Source organism: Chiloscyllium plagiosum, unplaced genomic scaffold, assembly GCF_037043375.1.
Source record: "Chiloscyllium plagiosum isolate Xiang-an unplaced genomic scaffold, Cpla_swu_hap1 HiC_scaffold_20, whole genome shotgun sequence".
In the NCBI taxonomy this organism is placed as follows: domain Eukaryota; kingdom Metazoa; phylum Chordata; class Chondrichthyes; order Orectolobiformes; family Hemiscylliidae; genus Chiloscyllium; species Chiloscyllium plagiosum.
The window spans coordinates 50,596,859-50,615,507 of NW_028270158.1; the positions used below are offsets into that span (position 1 = coordinate 50,596,859).

General features: G+C 41.2%; 1 protein-coding gene across 1 annotated transcript in view; it reads right to left on the reverse strand.

The window, feature by feature from the left end:
* LOC122560427 (uncharacterized) overlaps window positions 1-18,649 on the reverse strand; it is a 217,752-nt gene that overhangs the window by 143,233 nt on the left and 55,870 nt on the right. The window contains exons 27-32 of the mRNA XM_087998070.1: window positions 17,109-17,212; window positions 14,943-15,061; window positions 13,413-13,568; window positions 12,232-12,434; window positions 10,381-10,466; window positions 8,830-8,957 (exon numbers count right to left, since the gene is read on the reverse strand). Coding sequence (XP_087854196.1) covers window positions 8,830-8,957; window positions 10,381-10,466; window positions 12,232-12,434; window positions 13,413-13,568; window positions 14,943-15,061; window positions 17,109-17,212 — 796 coding nt within the window. The remainder of the gene's footprint in view (window positions 1-8,829; window positions 8,958-10,380; window positions 10,467-12,231; window positions 12,435-13,412; window positions 13,569-14,942; window positions 15,062-17,108; window positions 17,213-18,649) is intronic.

The following is an 18,649-nucleotide window of genomic DNA, read 5'->3' on the forward strand; positions in this document are numbered from 1 at the left end:
AGTAGCTCAGTGGTTAGCACTGTTGCCTCACAGCACGAGGGGCCTGAGTTTGATTCCAGCCTCAGGCAACTGTCTGTGTGAAGTTTGCACGTTCTCCCCAATTCTGCGTGGGTTTCCTCCAGGTGCTCCGGTTTCCTCCCACAGTCCAAAGGTGTGCAGGTGAGGTGGATTGGCCACGCTAAGTTGTTCATAGTGCCTAGGGATATTCAGGCTAGGTGGGTTAGCCATGAGAAATATAGGGACAGGGTTTGGGTCTGGGTGGGATACTCTTTGGAGGGTTGGTTTGGGCTGAATGACCTGCTTCTACACTGTAGGGATTCTATGATTCTATAATTTTGCCTTGGCCATTGAATAGTTAAAACATGTTGACTAGTCTCTATTAGGAGTCAAAGCATATAATTAGGTTAGATTAGATTCCCTGCAATGTGGAAACAGGCCCTTCGGCCCAACAAGTCCACACTGATCCTCCGGAGAATAACCCACCCAGACTCATTTCTCCCTGAATAATGCACCCAACATCAAGGGCAATTTAGCACAGCCAATTCACCTGACCTGCACATCTCTAGGACTGTGGAAGGAAACCGGAGCTCCCGGAGGAAACCCGCATAGACACTGGGAGAATGTACAAACTCTACACAGACAGTGGCCCGAGGTCACAATCGAACCTGGGTCCCTGGTGTAGTGAGGCAACAGTGCTAACCGCTGAGCCATCATATTGCACTCAATAATAACATGGTGATTTACAAACCTTTTAAATGTGTAATTTCTATACAGAAGTGATTGCTTTCAGGTGCGGATATTTCTCTGTACATGATCTCAAAGAATTGGATAAAGCTTTTCGGTTGTTATCATCTTATTTTAATCAAGACATATTGGTACATTAATGTAAAATGATAATACAAAAGATGCTGGGGATGCAAAATAATAAACAGAAAGAGCTAGAAAACACAACATGTCTGACAGCACCTGGAGAGAGGTGAAGTGTAAATCTTTCAAGTCCAGTAGGACTCTTCTTCAAAACTATTAGTTCATTAATAATTTTTAAATTATCATTTCAGATTATTATAATCCTTTATTATTGGGCTTGAGTGATTGCAATCAATCAATGAGATGACTGAGCATGTTAACTCACTTATAGAATGATGCAATGGTTACAGCACTGAAGGTAGCCATCAAATCCATGCTGGCGCTTTACAGCAATTCATTTAGAGCCATTCCCCCCAAAAAAATTCTTTATAACGCACATCAATCTTAAAGTTTCCTACTTCCCAATAAGCAAGTCTGCCACAGTCCTCTGGAGAATTTTCCTTAGCTCCAGCTATTGGAGGTAAAGCTTCCATTTACCCTCTCTTTATTATAGATGCTTCAAATCCCTTGTTGTGGTTACTTATCCAACACTTTCAAGCTCATTTGTTTGTTGCTTCCTTTGATAGGACATGGAGACATATCTACTCATTCCACCTCAATTTTATCCCTCTGTGTCCTCACCTTAATGAATTTTGGGTACAGCATGACATTGAACCCTTCTTCAGTTGCCTTCACCTCTGTGCCCATTTCTTTGGGTTGCCCAATCCCACAGACCCCTTTGCTCACCTCCAACACTCTCCCTCCACCTGGACCCCTCCCTCTGACCCTTTACCTGCACTTGACCTATGCATTTAGAATTGTCGATGTGATATCGGGTTCTGAGGAAGGGTCACTGGACCCAAAATGTTGGATTTTATTTCTATCCATAGATGCTGCCAGAGCTGCCGAACTTTTCTGTTTTTGTTCCACTCATTTCAGAATAGGCTTGCAGCTATTGTTTCTCACAAAATTCGAGTGGAGATTAAACTTTACCGACCTCCACATGATCAATCATGATGTAAGGGTTTTGCTCTGCTTTCAGCACATTTTATCTTGTTTGAATGTTAGTCAGCTATAAGCCACACCAAGTCCAAACTACAACTAAACATTCTCTCAGGAAACAATGAAATAAACTGAAACTAAAGAAACTTCCGAAGCTCTACCCATCACCATGACAATGTAGCCTCCTCTGAGCTATCCTCAAGCTGACTTTTAAGTTAATTATCCTTCACTTAGAATTTCTTCAACTCCACTTGAAACATCCCATCAGTCCAAAAAGCACCCAACGTTTCCTATCACTCAGTCAGTAAATTTTGGATCCACGCTTTAATTGGTTTTATTCCACAACTTCTAAATTTGCTTACAGGTCTGATGCAACTTTATTGAATGCCCTTTGGAAGTCAAACTAGACCACACCAAAAGCATCTTCCCCATTAACTCTCTGCTAGCTCATCAAAAATCTCAAGCAATTTGTACATGATAATACAGTACTGGTTTTCGTTCATTAACCCACTTTTGACAAGCAACTCTCAACTTTGTCCAAACTGATCGCTTCTAAAACTTCCCCAATACCATGCTCAAACTATAGTTGCTCAGCTTATTTTTCTACACTTTTGAATAAGAATGTAACATTTGCAATTCTTCAACCGCCTGATATGAACCCAGAGTCTAAGGAAGACTAGAAAATTATGGCCAGTGCTTCTGCAATTCCTATTATCATTTCCTTCAGTATTCATGGATGAACTCTACTCCTTGTCCTTGTTTCTAATGAATGTTAAGTGCAGACAGCATATATATGTGGCTGAGTGACTTGCTGTTTCATCGTGACCTAGGTAGCATCTTCTTCCTTAGTAATGGCAGGATTATCTCTTTTTCTTTTAACTTTGTGACAATTCTTACAGAGGATGTGGGCTACACTGGCTAGGCCAACTTTTACTGCCCATCCTAAATCACCCATTCTTGAAGAATGTGGTGGTGAGCTGTCTTCTTGAAATGTTGAATCCTTTGACCATGAGAACCTTTTTCCACGTATGGAGTCAGCTATTACGAGGGGATGGTAGGTATAGGACAGATGTTAGGGCTAGATTCTTTACTCAGCGAGTCGTGAGTTCATGGAATGCCCTGCCAGTAGCAGTGGTAGACTCTCCCTCTTTATGGGCATTTAAACGGCATTAGATAGGCATATGGAGGATAGTGGGCTAGTGTAGGTTAGGTGGGCTAGGATCGGCGCAACATCGAGGGCCAAAGGGCCTGTACTGCGCTGTATTTTTCTATGTTCTATGTTCTAGGTGCAGGTACTCCACAAAGCTGTTAGGAAGGGATTTGCAGAATTGCTTCATCTTAACCGTTATCTTTTACACCATCCGAGGGCTTTGGATTTATTTGTTCCATCTTTCCCCTTTGTGAAAATATACTTTGACAAGGCCAAAACACTCTATTCTTCAAATCAGTCCATTGTTCAGTTACTGTATTGCATGACAATCATTTGTTCCAATTAATCTGGGCCAACTGTTCTTCTTCCCAGTTCATTCATATTTTCTCTGCATTGTTCCTTGGCATTGCCCACAGCCAGATTAAACCTGATGATACAACGTTCACTGCACCATTTTTTTCCCCACTTGGCCTTATGCCCTAAAACCAGTTCTCCTGTATCTGTTCTTTTATGAGGTTAGAAATTAGAGAGGAGAAAGTGAGGACTGCAGATGCTGGAGATCAGAAATGAAAAATCTGTTGCTGGAAAAGCGCAGCAGGTCAGGCAGCATCTAAGGAGCAGGAGAATCGACGTTTCGGGCATAAGCCCTTCTCCAGGAGAGTCATAGAGTCATAGCAATGTACAACACGGAAACAGACCCTTCGGTCCAATACGTCATGTCAACCAAATATCCTAGCCTAATCTAGTCCCATTTGCCAGCACTTGACCCATATTCTTCTAAACCCTTCCTATTCATTTACCTATCCAGATGACTTTTAAATGTTGTAATCGTACCAGCCTCCAACACTTCCTCTAGAAGCTCATTCTATACACGCACCACCCTCTGCATGAAAAAGTTGCCTCTTAGGTCTCTTTTATATCTTCCTCCTCTCACCCTAAACTTTTGCCTTCTAGTTCTGGACTCACCCACTCCAGGGAAAAGATCTTGTCTATTATTGTATCCATGCCCTTTATGATTTTATAAACCCCAGCTGTTTTCTTTTCCCCAGTTAATTCTTCTTTTCTCTGCATTGTTCCTTGGCATTGTCCATAGCCAGAATAAACCTGATGATACAATGCTCACTGTACCATCGTTTTTTCCCCCCACTTGGCCCACCTTATTTCCCCAAAACCAGTTATGCTGTACCTGCTCTTTTACAGGATTAGAAACATGCTACTGCAGAAGTTTCTCCTGAATACATTTAAGGAAATCTTGACTCTTCTGGTGTTGCTATCCCAGTTAATTTATACTGATGATTACGAGCTCCATGAACTACTATTCTTGCACAGCTTTGAGATTTCATTGCAAATTGTTCCTTGACGTCTTTGCTCATATTTGATGGTCTATAGGCTATGCTGAGCAATAAAATTGAACTTTTTCTGTGATTTAGCCTGAGCCAAATAGATTATTTCCTTGGCCCCTTTGGTTATCCTCTCTCTCCACCACTTCAATGTTCTCCCTAATAAATACTGTCACCTTGTAGTAATTGGAACCAGGTGGATGTTATTGGCTACGAGAATCTTGATTGGGGTTGTTAACCTGAGCCAATCAGGAAGTCCTGGCTGAGCAATATAAACTGTGTAATGTACAACTGTCATTGCTGTTGTCTCTTTATAAAACTGGGATTTGAGGTTTGTCCTTATGTCCCTGTAAACTGTTTGAATGGTAGGGTTTGGGGCCTGGCTTTGCTGCTCCTCTCCTGTGTAAAGTTGCTGTCTCTTGTATGCAGCTGTAAATGTAACTGTTTGTTGTAAACTGTTTTTGTAATTTGTTTAATAAAATAATATAAACAGGGGATACTGTGTAATGTACAACTGTCATTGCTGTTGTCTCTTTATATCTTTGCGAAACTGGGATTTGAGGTTTGTTCTCCTATCCCTGTAAACTGTTTGAATGGTAGGGTTTGGGGCCTGGCTTTGCTGCTCTTCTCCCTTGTAAAATTGCTGTCTCTTGTATGCAGCTGTAAATGTAACTGTTTGTTGTAAACTGTTTTTGTAATTTGTTTAATAAAATAATATAAACAGGGGATGGGTGCCGCAGGGAGTGGAGTGCACTATTTCCCCCTCCAACTCTATTTTGATTTAGTCCCTACCCTCCCCCTCACTGTTTTGATCACACAGCACTGTCCTTTGATGTGAAGGGCAGTGTTTGTCACTGGCCACCCGGGTGTTTTCCTATCTTCCTGGTGGTGGAAATTGAATAAAGATTCGTGCACTTTGTGTCTTTCACTGTGTCACACAGCATGGGTGCTGGGGATAAAATAAGCACTACTGCACTTAGGTGGTAGTGTGGGATAAAAAAAAAAGGGACATTAGAGGTGGGCACCGCAGGGAATGGAGTGCATCATTTCTCCCTCCAATTCTATATTAAAAAAAATTTTAAAAAAATAAAAATATATATATAAACAGGGGATGGGTGCCGCAGGGAGTGGAGTGCACTATTTCCCCCTCCAACTCTATTTTGATTTAGTCCCTACCCTCCCCTTCACTGTTTTGATCACACAGCACTGCCCTTTCATGTGAAGGGCAGTGTTTGTCACTGGCCACCCGGGTGTTTTCCTATCTTCCTGGTGGTGGAAATTGAATAAAGATTCGTGCACTTTGTGTCTTCCACTGTGTCTCACACCACACACACACCATGGGTGCTGGGGGAAAAATAAGCACCGCACTTAGGTGGTAGTGTGGGGGTTAAATTTTTTTAAAAAGTAAACCGGAGATTCAGAAAAAAAAATAAACAGGAGGGTCAGAGGTTCTGAAAAAAAAAGAAAAAAATAAATAAACAGGGGATGGGTGCCGCAGGGAGTGGAGTGCACTATTTCCCCCTCCAACTCTATTTTGATTTAGTCCCTACCCTCCCCTTCACTGTTTTGATCACACAGCATTGCCCTTTGATGTGAAGGGCAGTGTTTGTCACTGGCCAACCGGGTGTTTTCCTATCTTCCTGGTGGTGGAAATTGAATAAACATTTGTGCACTTTGTGTCTTTCACTGTGTATCACACCTGCACACACACAAAAGGAAGAGAAAAAAAAACAGGACTGTTCACACCTGCACACACACACACATCATGGGTGCTGGGGAAAAAAAATAAGCACTACCGCAGTTAGGCGGTAGTGTGGGGGTTTAAAAAATAAATAAATAAACAGGGGATGGGTGCCGCAAGGTGTGGAGTGCACTATTTCCCCCTCCAACTCTATTTTGATTTAGTCCCTACCCTCCCCTTCACTGTTTTGATCACACAGCACTGCCCTTTGATTTGAAGGGCACTGCTTGTCACTGGCCACTCAGGTGTTTTCCTATCTTCCTGGTGGTGGAAGTTGAATAAAGATTCGTACACCTTGTGTCTCTCACTGTGTCTGACACCTGCATATACACACTATGGGTGCTGGGGAAAAAAATAAGCACTAAAAAAAAAAGAAATGGAAAAAAGAGAAAAAAAATAAACGTGGGATGGGTGCCGCAGTGAGTGGAGTGCACTATTTCCCCCTCCAACTCTATTTTGATTTAATCCCTGCCCTCCCCTTCACTGTTTGATCACACAGCATTGCCTTTTGTGAAGGGCACTGCTTGTCACTGGCCACTTGGGCATTTTCCTATCTTCCTGGTGGTGGAAATTGAATAAAGATTCATACACCTTGTGTCTCTCACTGTGTCTCACACCTGCACACACACAACATGTGTGCTGGGGAAAAAATAAGCACTACTACAGTTAGGCCGTAGTGTGGGGTAAGAAAAAAAGAAATAAAAGAAAACAAAAAACCAGGAGATTTGGATGCTGGGAAATAAAAAAAAGAAAAAATAAACGGGGAATAAAATTCACTCGGAATAGTTGTCTTTAAGCATTTCTGGAATCATGCATATTGGGAAAAAAAAGAAAAAAATAAATAAATGGGGGAATGAGAAAGGCACTGCTTGTCACTGGCCACTTGTATGTTTTCTTTCTTCCAGTTGGTGGAAATTAAATAAAGATTGATACACCTGTTGTCTTTCATTGTGCCTCACACCTGCACACACACAACATGGGTGCTGGGGGAAAAAAAGCACTACCGCAGTTAGGCAGTAGTGGCAGTTTTCAAAAAAAAGAAAAAAAATGTAAGCAGGAGATGAGAATCTCCTCAGGTCTGGAGACTGATCCCGAGCTGACTGGCCACAGCCAGTGTACTGTGAGAAGGGAGTAGAAGAAGAGGAAAGTTCTCTGAGCTAAGAGACATTTGACTTCTGGTTTTCTTCTTTATTGGTTTTTTGTTTGTTTTCTTTTCACTGGGCTGCAATTGGATTCACAAGCAGTTACTACTATTGCTGCTGCTGCTCCTGTTGCAGCTGGGGCCTGCTCACATTGCTACAGCCTGGGCTGTAAATAAACAGGGGATAGCTATTCATGGAGAGGTGGGCACCACAGGGAGTGAAGTGTTTTATTTCCTCCTCCAACTCTATTTTGATTTAATCCCTGCCCTCCCCTTCACTTTTTTTTATCACACAACATTGCCCTTTGATGAGGAATGCATTGCTTGTCACGGGCCACACAGGTGTTTCCTTTCTCCCTCATGGTGGAATACAAATTAAGATTTGTACACCTGTTGTTCTTCACTGTGTCTGACACCTGCACACACACACACCATGGGTGCTGGGGAAAAATAGGCACTACCGCTGTTTGGCGATAATGTGGGGGTAAGAAAAAAGAAAAATATATAACCAGGAGAAAAAAAACAATATAACCAGCAGATGCAGAATCCCCTCAGCCTAAGGGACTGACTCTGAACTGGCTGGGTCACAGTCAGAGTGTTACTAAAAAAAACAGAAAAAGAAATATAACCAGGAGATTAGAATCTCCTCAGTTGTGAAAAAGAACAAATGTTCATTCACTTTTCTTTGACCACAGAACATTGCCCTTGGATAAGAAGGGCACTCCTTGTCACTGGCCACTCAGGTGTTCCCTTTCTTCCTGGTGATGGAAAATGAATAAAGATTTGTACACCTGTTGTTCTTCACTGTGTCTCACACCTGTGCACACACAACATGGGTGCTGGGGAAAATATAAACACTACCACTGTTTGGTGGTAGTGTGGGGGTCATTTTTTAAAAACAGGAGAAAAGTAGGAAAATATATATATACAAACAGGGGATTTAAGAATCTCCTCAGTTCAGGGGACTGACTCTGAGCTGGCTGACCACAGCCACAGTACTCTGCACAATAAGTAAGGTGTGACTTGGTGACAGGATACCGGCTTTTGTGCAGTTATTTCATGCCTGTTCTGCTTTCCTTCTTTCCCTATCTTTTTTTAACTCCTGGAATATTTAATACTTAGTCCTGCCTTCTTTGATCCAGGTCTCTGGTTTTATCACAAATTATATTTCTGTGTAACTGTATGCAATAGTACCATAACACACCAATTTTATTTAATGCAATCTGTATGTTCAAATACCTGCACAGTAAACCTAGTTGAGGACTTCATTATCCTCCCACTTGTGCTGTACCTATCCAATAACTTACAATTTCTGTTTCTCCAATTATGCTGCAGACTTTGCTGTTTCTCTCTAAATGACCTCCTGGTTTCCACACCCTGTCGAGTTTAGTTTAAAAACTGAAAGAACCGCAGATGCTGGAAATCAGAAACAGAAACAGAAGTTGCTGGAAAGACTCAGCGGGTCTGGCAACATCTGTGGAGAGAAATCAGAGTTAACGGTTTGGGTCTAGTGGCCCTTACTCAGAAGTTTAGTTTAAATTGGGTTTATGCTACCACTTTATATTTTCTGAGTCGCACACAAACACTTTTGAAATTCACTTTGTTTTACCTCAGTAAGTTGACTGCGAGGAATCTGTTGAATTGTATCCTCCAGTGTGAGAAACTCTGAGAAATTTTGGAAACGATTGTTGAGATAATCAACAAAGCTGTTGTTCCCATAGCAACGAAGGGGTGAGACTGTGGGAGAAACAGGAAAATATTTGCTAAGTTTTTCAAAACAGCATTCCTTATACAACAACGGTTCAACTTGCTGGTTAAGTAAAATTCATTCTTCAAATATGCAAGACATGTAAGGCAAATACTCAGCACTGATGACACAATTAAGTTTTTAGCAATCTTACAGTTTTGCATATTTGTGCATGATTCATCAAGGAGAGAAAGATGAGAAAGTCAGATGGGCAATGATGTAGACAAGTGGTCAGCATGACCTTGAAATGACACTGTGATATTAACAAATTAACATTTTGCCTTGATGTACTTTTAACATGTTCCTATCTCCACCCCATTTGCCAGCATTTGGCCCATATCCCTTTAAACCTTTTCTATTTATATACCCATCCAGATGCCTTTTAAAAGCTGTAATTGTGTCAGCCTCCACAACTTCATCTGGCAGCGATTCTATACACATACCTTCCTCTGCCTGAAAAAGTTGCCCCTTTAGTCACTTTTAAATCTTTCCCTGAACCTATGCCATCTAGTTTTGGACTCCCTCACCTTGGGGAAAAGACCTTTAGTATTCACCCTATCCATGCCTCTCATGATTTTATAAACTTCTATAAGGTCACCTCTCAGCTTCTGATTTTCCAGGCAAAATAGCCCAGTCTATTCAACTTCTCACTATGGCTCAAACACTTCAACGCCAGCAACATGGAACCAAAAGTCTTAAGTCAGTAACTACACAAATGTTGACTTACTTTCTAAAAACAAATCTACAATAATCCTTTCATATGAATGCTCAATCTCATAAATCTTCAGATATATAGATGTTAATGAAAATAAAAACAAGGTAGACTAAGATAAATGGCAGTAGCCAATAAATTGTGCAGCTTTAAGGATACCATATAATGTAAAGTCACTCTCACTTACAGTGATTAATCTCAAATATATGATCAAAAAAACCATTAGACCAAACATAAATAAATTGATTTGAAAGTGTATTATATTTATGAAGAGAACGTGTGTCTGTAGTATTTACTTATTATCTTTTAATGTAGGTATCTCCATTGAAAACTTCCAATTCCATCCCCTTGACCCACTACACCATCTCAAGCCCTCTTTTTCCAGGCTACCATTTGCTAAATGAAGTGAGTGACATGTAACTGCTTGATTTATCCTCCCAGCTACACCAACAGAGAGATACCAAGCCTTCAGTTTCCACCTCTCTGAGCAAGATAGCTGGAATCTGGACCTCAGGTGAATTGGCAGCTGAATACATGTCTGTCTATCCCTCTGCACTGTGTGCTACAAGTGTGTGTCAGGTCATCAGAATTAGTCAGACATCAGATAAACAATTAATTTCTGCTTCAAATGCTTGAAGTCAGCTTTCTCTACTAATACACAAGTAAAAGTTAGCAAATAATACAAATCATTGCATCATTACCATTATTGAAAGTTAATATATTTCTGTATATGGCTTCTCGAACAGCGGCATCTAGTTGTTGTTTGATTGAGCTCAATATGGAGATACTACAAAAGATGAACAGATGCATATTAGAGAGACATCACTGCAATTAAAAGTGATGCTTTGTTTAGACCAATGCGACCCAAGAGTGCAAAATTTCACTTTGGAGTCAACTATCACAGCCATTTTCCTGAGTAGCCTCAAACATTTTAATGTGGACGGCACGGTGGCTCACACATTAGCACTGCTGCCTCACAGCGCCAGGGACACCGGTTTGATTCCAGCCTTGGGCAACTGTTTGTGTAGAGTTTGCGCATTCTCCCCATGTCTGCGTGGGTTTCCTCCGGGTACTCCAGTTTCCTCCCACAGTAGAATGATGCGCAGGTTAAGGGAATTGGACATTCCCATTTTCCCACACTGTTCAGGGATCTGTAGGTTAGGTGCATTAGTCACAGAAAATGTAGAGTAATAGGGTTGGGAGATGGGTTTGGGTGGGATACTCTTCAGAGGGTCGGTGTAGACTCGGTCCAAATTGCCTGTTTCCACACAGTAGGGATTCTATGATTCAATGAAAATTTTGGCTGCTGCTTTCAGAATGTGTGAATTTCCTGAAACCAATCTTCCCAAGACACATCCATTCTTCCCCAGGTATTTTCAGGGATTCTCTCCTCTGTCTCTTCATTGAAGATAACATGGAGTTCTATACATTGATCTAAACTTTCACAGAAACTTACATGCATTTCTCCCCTCCCAAAAATACATATCCAATCCTCCCAAAAAAACTCATACAATCCCTACAGTGTGAGAGCAGGCCATTCAGTTCACACCAATCCTCTGAAGAACATCCCATCCACAACCACCCATCCTTGAAACCTTGTGTGCTATGGCTAACCCATATAGCCTGCACATCCCTCGATACAATGGGCAATTTAGCATGGCCAATCCATCTAACCTGCACATCTTTGGACTATGGGAGGAAGCCCATGCAGATTTAGGGAGAATGTGCAAACTCATACAGTCACCTGAGACTGAAATCGAACCGGAGTCCCCAGTGCTATGAAGCAGAAATGCTGACCACTGACCCACCGTGCCACCCTATACATCTGTGTCCCAGCCTTGCCCTGTGGTTTCTTTGCAACATATGCAGGCTCATCCTCATCTGCTCATCTCCCCATTAGTACTGGGGCCCCATGTCGGGAAATGGAAAAGTGAAGATCTACTCAGTGTTAAAAACGGACTCTTTAGATTGACTGCATAATTTTCATTTACCTTCCCAATCTACAGACAGCTGACATCAGCTTGAGTATCTGGCCCATTATTGATATAAACATTGACTTTAAAAAAAGTAACTCAAAACCATTTTTTGATCACAAAGAAAGTGGTGCAGTTCAGTAACGTTTTCAGTATCAATCATCTAACTAGATTAGATTTTTTTAGATTCTCTACAGTGTGGAAACAGTCCCTTCGGCCCAACAAGTCTACACCGCCCCTCCGAAGAGAAACCCACCCCCTACCCTATATCTACCCCTGACTAATGCACCTAACACTGTGGGTAATTTAGCATGGCCAATTCACCTGACCTGCACATCTTTGGATTATAGGAGGAAACCGGAGCACCCAGAGGAAACCCACGCAGACAATGTGCAAACTCCACACAGACAGGCAGGAATCGAACCCAGGACCCTGGTGCTGTGAGGCAGCAGTGCTAACCACTGAGCCACCATTCCGCCCCAACTAAAAACGCTCTTTCTTGTAATCAGTGCAAAAATACAAAGTTTTTTTTATTTCAATGTTGATAATGAACTGAAAAGAAGTCTGTATTAAACTTACATGACTTGAGATCCATTGCAGCTTTCAGTGACAAATAATGAAGGTACCATCGTCTCATTGAGTCCAGGTAGCAGTGCTTGCAGCCTTATCCCGAACCACAAGTAGAGCTCAGAGACATTGCCATTTGAAAGAATCGGTTCAATGAGGTTCAGAACTTCCCTTAGCAAAGCTGTTCGGACGCCAGGAGAGAAAATCACTTTGCTCTGAAAAGGTCAGGGGTAAAACAACTTTCAATACAAAGTCAGGGCAGGAATCACCTCCAAAAAGATTGACACTCTTCCAATGGACAATGAAGGAATGACATGCCAAGCACCTACAAGTCTGGTGGGTGCTGCTCAATGTTCAGGCACGGGACATGGTACCACACAGTTTTTAAAAATATTCAGGAAGAAAAGCAAGGTATAGATTTGGATTTTTGTGGGACAAAGCAAGGCAATATCATTTGGTTTCTGATAAAAGGTTATCAGCCTGAAATGTGAACTCATTCTTTCTCTACAGGTGCTGTCTCAGTGTTACTGAGCATTTCCAGCATTTTTATTTGATTTTTTTTGTACACTTTGTTTTTGTCATTATCCACACATATGGCCCATACAGCATCTGAAATTATTATACAAATTATAATTTGCAATACTTTAACTACCTTTAGGATTTCAAATTTGGAGCATCATGTGAATCATTAATAAAAGTGGGCTTAATAACTTAGAATAGAATTCCTGCAGTATAGAAACAGGCCATTTGGCCCAACAAGTCCACGGTGACTGTCCAAAGAGTACCTCACCCAGACTATTCTCTACTCAATTACTCTACATTTCCCCTTGTTAATGCACCTAATCTACATACCCATGAACACTGGGTGATTTAGCATGGCCTATTCATCCAATCTGCACATCTTTGGGCTGTAGGAGGAAACTGGAGCATCCGTTTGAAACCCACGCAGACACGGGGAAAATGTGCAAACTCCACACGGACAGTCACCAGAGGTTGGAATTGAACCTGAGTCTCTAGCACTATGAGGCAGCAGTGCTAACTACTGAGCTACCATGCCAAAATTAACTTATTTGGCATTAAATTGTTAACAGTAATGATCACTTTGGAAGTGATATCAATTGTCTGGAGAAATTGCTGTGTGGTGGTGTTTATGAACAGAGATTGATCTCAAACAGAGTGATAAGGTTTCCCACCTTGTTAACAGCAGTGCTGAATGCATCAATGAACTCAACAATGGTGCCATTATTGATGATTCTGAAAATTCTCTGCACATCGTTGCTGTTCCTCAGTGTCCCATTACCAGCCAATTCCCCCAGTTGTGAAACAGACAATGATTCCAAGGCATCAGTCTACAAAAAATAAAAAGAAAATGGAAATGTGAATTCTCTTATTAATTTGCGGTCTAACTATTTTGAGAAATATGGTGAATGTAACCTTGTGGAAATATTACAAATTCAAGAACCTGGCTCAGGCAACCAATTCAACAGTCCATATTATTGCGCCTGCAATGGGACATTAGAATACAGTGTTATGATCATGGTTGATGTTACTACTGGACAAGCCAGATTCCAGACCAAAATCTGACTTGATAGATCATGTTTATTTTGGTTTGATTTTGACAATGTGGTCTCTCACCGAAACATAAGCACACAATATTTCAGAATTATCTTTAACAGTAAGAATGAAATTAAAATAGAAAAAGAATTGACTTATAACACAAATTTAATGATTTTGAAATATACAGTGAATTATAAATCCATAAAACATTACTTTACAGATTTCAAAAGACTCTGTAACTGTACTCTCACACAATTACCTCTTTCTCCATCAACTCAATGGATTTAATTTGACTTCAACTTGCAATGTGGAAAATTTAATAGCTCCAGAAAGAAATTGAAAAACAACCTCACTTAAATATTCTCAGCTTCAAATAACTTTTTCAGGGTTTCAGCCAAACACTTCTGGTCTGGAACTATCACTAATTCTTGATTCTAATATAACCTACTGTTTAAAAATCTGTGTTCTCACTTTCTGAGGAGCAATTTTACACATAAAACCTTCTCCAGAACTGCCCAAAACTTAAAAAATGTCTCTGTCTAAGCTCTGGGTGTTTCCCCTAAGCTTAAAAAGTGCAGAAATTTTGAATAGAAATCTTCAAGCATAATTATTTATGTTACTAGGTTGAAAACTCACCTAAGGTAAACAAAGTCCCACTCCCACTCGAGGAAGTGACATTCCTATCTAAATTTTAGCAGTGTTCCATACTTCTGTAAGACTATCCCCACTGAAACCTGACACTTGATGCAAGCATCATTGCAATTCCAAAACAGGGCAAGGGGTCTGCATTACCTGCTGCTGTGACAGTACCTTTGGGAATGAATGTGTGTCTTCTTGTTTCCTTCTATACTGGAGCTGGAACCCAGTAAGTAGGGGAGGTCACTGACACAGCACTCAAGACTATCACCTATTCTGTTTCCCCAGACACGTTGTGGCCTGTTAAATGATGCACAACCTTACCATTATGAGGGGATCACTGGACACTCGATTATATTTGGAATGAAGATGATAACTAATAGATCAAGATGACTAAGATCCTTCATCTGTGCAATAATGTGTGTCTTCTCTCCACTACGTACTCGGCAAATCTAAACTAGTGGTTTGAGGCCTCAACTTGGACAGGAAAATAACTTTGATAACTTTCATCTTTAACTTGAGTAACTCACCCCAATGAAGTTCTTGTTCAGAGCTCGGAGTATGTTGTAGGGGACAAATGAATGGAACCTGCCGAAGTTAATTTGGAGCCAAGCCTTACTTCCGTTAGTACGAGCCGTACATGCAGTTTCTAGTAAAGAAAACAGACAGGTTATATCCATGCTCCTGAAATAAAACAAGCAGCTAGTTATACCTGGTTGCTTCTATATGTACCACTCTCTCAAGTGTACACAATGAGCCTCCAGTCCTGGTTTCCTTCCTCCATAAACTTAACTGAACAGAGAATCAGAAACTTGAGGTCTGGGACAGCCTGGTCAAAAAATGAGCTATATATATGTATAAAATCACTTGCATTTTGTTCCATCAGCTTGCATCAATATAATTATGGGGTACGTCCATTTATTTAGCCATAATCATGATCAAATAACCATTCAATAACTAAACTCAAGTAAAGTCCCACACCTCAGTTTCCCAAAGTGATTGATGATTTAACAGTCAGTTCTGCTTGGAAATTTCAAATCACCTGCTTGATGTGAGAAAGATTTTGCTATTTCTTTGTCCAGAAACATTGGAGAAAGTTTTAACAAGAAAATATAGGCTTTATTCAGGTTGGAGGTTAAAGATTCCTGACTGAAACTAGCCTTCAACCTATTCACTTCTGTCATTGACTAAGGGGGAAGGAGGATGAGCAACCAACTGCACCAAGGAGTTGGTTAGACTTAAATTATATGACAGAAGCACTCTGCCTTTTAATTTTAACTTGGCAAGCCTGAACCTTGCTAGCTATATTTTCAGGTGAGGATTGTCAAATTCATTGTGAATGTCTTTACATCTATCTCATGAGCAGTATACACTCAGAGTCATAGAGGCATACAGCACAGAAACAGTCCCTTCGGTCCAACTCGTCCATGCCAACCAAGTTTCCAAAACTGAACTAATCCGATTTGCCTGCGTTTGGCCCATGTTCCTCTCAACCTTTCTTATCCATGTATCTGTCCAAATGTCTTTTAAATGTAACTATACCTGCATCTACCACTTCATCCGGCAGTTCATTCCACAGATAGAATCAGACTTTACTCTCTGAATCACATGAAAACACGAGAACTTGTTCCATCTGACTGACAGCAGGAAGTGGAGTTGGAAGCCAAGATCAACCATGATTGTATTCTTTTTATTCACTCACAGGGTGTAAGCATCTCTGGCTTTCGCAGCATTTATTGCCCATCCCTTGTTGAGTCAAGAACATTGCTGTGGCTCTCAAATCATGTGTAGGCCAGAATGGGTAAGAACAGCAGATTTCCTTCCATAAAGAACATGAGTGGATTTTTCCAACAATCGACAATGGTTTTATGATCATCACTGAATGACAGAAGAACTCAGTGATCTACTCATGCTCCTATCTCTTGAGTTCTCGAGTGTCTTGAACTAGGGCCATAGCAATTTCACTTCTAATTGTATTTTCATTGAACTTGATATACTCACTTGAGTGTTCGGTACTTCAAAACACAGCTGTGAAACTTAGACGGTTTTTTGGGCCTAGTATCAGGATAAGGCATTGGCCTCTTAGGATTGAGGTGAGGAAAATTTGTTGAAGAAGGAATGGATTTTTTGACATTCTTTACCTGCAGATGTTCGGCTATTCAGAATAGTCAAGGCTAACACTGACATGTTTTGCATCTTTAAGGCAATCAAGTGATATGAAGATTCACTGGGAGAATGGAATTTAGTTTGAAGATCAGCCATATTCTTAATGAATGGGAAAATCATTTAACCCTTCAATGTTCCTTTTTCTGTGTTTTTTTCTAATGTTGGTCTCTTTTGAGTTATGTCTTCTTTCTATCACAGAAGTTCAGGTGAAGATCAACATGATTGCCCTTGTCCTGCTGGAGATGGTTCATATGAAGGAGCGGGGAGCTAATATTTGGAGAAAAACACTCCATTGAAGGAGAAACAGAGTTACCCAACTCGAATTCCAATTCCAATTAGCTAAGGACCTAGAGTAACCTGCACCACTCTATCTCATAAGTTTTTAAAGCAACAGTATCTGTACTCAATGTAACAGGAAAATTGCTGGCAATGAGCAATGCTCAGAAAGCTTATACTTTCAAATTGGACTATAACCTGGTGTTGTGTTATTTTTAACTTTAACGTTAGACAGAAGATTGGATATACATTACCTGTTGAAACAAGTTGGGCAGACAAATAATCAACAATAAAATCAGAAATGTTTCTTTGTTGTTCCAGTGAGAAATCTGAATATAATTTGTCCAGTTCTTTCACTCTGTAAGCAACCAAAACGTGAAATGTTGTGTGATACTGTGTTTAACATTGATTAAACTAAAGATAAATGCTCAACATTAAAAACTAAAAACCGAAAGAACTGCGGATGCTGGAAATCAGAAACAAAAGTAGAAATTGCTGGAAAAGCTCAGCAGCATCTGTGGAGAGAAATCAGAGTTAACGTTTCAGGTCAAGTGATCCTTCCTCAGAACTCAAAAACGAAATATCGTTTATCTGAATTGCTTTCATTTTGCGGAAGGTGGAGGAAGAGATAAATTTTTGTCCTTAGTTAAGACATGTAAATATTAGAAGGGCAGGCTTCTTGGTATTTGATTTTTACATCAGTTGCTTTTAAGTGCTCAAGAGAAAGTATAAACTTTTCATTCGCACTCATTCTTTTAATGCAAGAAAAGGTTGACACTAGTGTGATCTATGCTTACGATGAAGAATGAAGAAACAATGTGGATGACTGCTTCCAGTTGAACAACTTTGTAGATGAGAAGCGCTGTAGGGCATCATCAGACCCGTGGGAGGGGAAATTGCAATCTTTAAAGGAGGAGGCCATCTGTCCCCTATCTGCTTTCCCTCTGCGAATCTCTTGTCAGGTCCATGCCCCCCCCCACCAACTCACCCTCCCCTCCTGCACTTTCCCTTGCCACCGCAGGAATTGCAAAACCTGCGCCCACACCTCCCCCCTCACCTCCATTCAAGGCCCCAAAAGAGCCCTCCACATCCATCAGAGTTTTACCTGCATTTCCAGACCTGTCATTGACTTTATTTATTGTTCTTGATGCAGTCACCTCTACACTGGGGAGACAGGACGCCTACTTGCAGAGCACTTCAGAGAACATCTCCGGGACAGGCACACCAAACAACGCAATCGTCCCGTCGCCGAACACTTCAACTCCCCCTCCCAATCCGCCAAGGATATGCAGGTCCTGGGCCTCCTCCATGGCCACTCCCTAACCACTAGACACCTGGAGGAAGAATGCCTCATCTTCCACCTTGGGAACCTCCAACCTCATGGCATCGATGTGGATTTCACCAGTTTCCTCATCTCCCCTCCCCCCACCTTATCCCAGTTCCAACCTTCTAACTCAGCACTGCCCTCACACCCTGTCCTACCTGTCCATTTTCCTTCCCACCTTTCTGCTCCGCCTTCGTCTGACCTGTCACTATTACCCCCATCTCCATTTACCTATTGCACTCTCAGCTACTCTCCCCGCCCAGCCCCACCCCTCACCCCCCCACATACTTTTATCTCACCATCCCCTCGGCTCATAGCCTCATTCCTGATGAAGGGCTTTTGCCAGAAACATCGATTCTCCTCCTCCTCGGATGTTGTCTGACCTGCTGTGTTTTTCCAGCACTACACTCTCGACTCTAATCTCTAGCATCTGCAATCCACACTTTCGCCCAGCTCAGAGACAATCCCTAG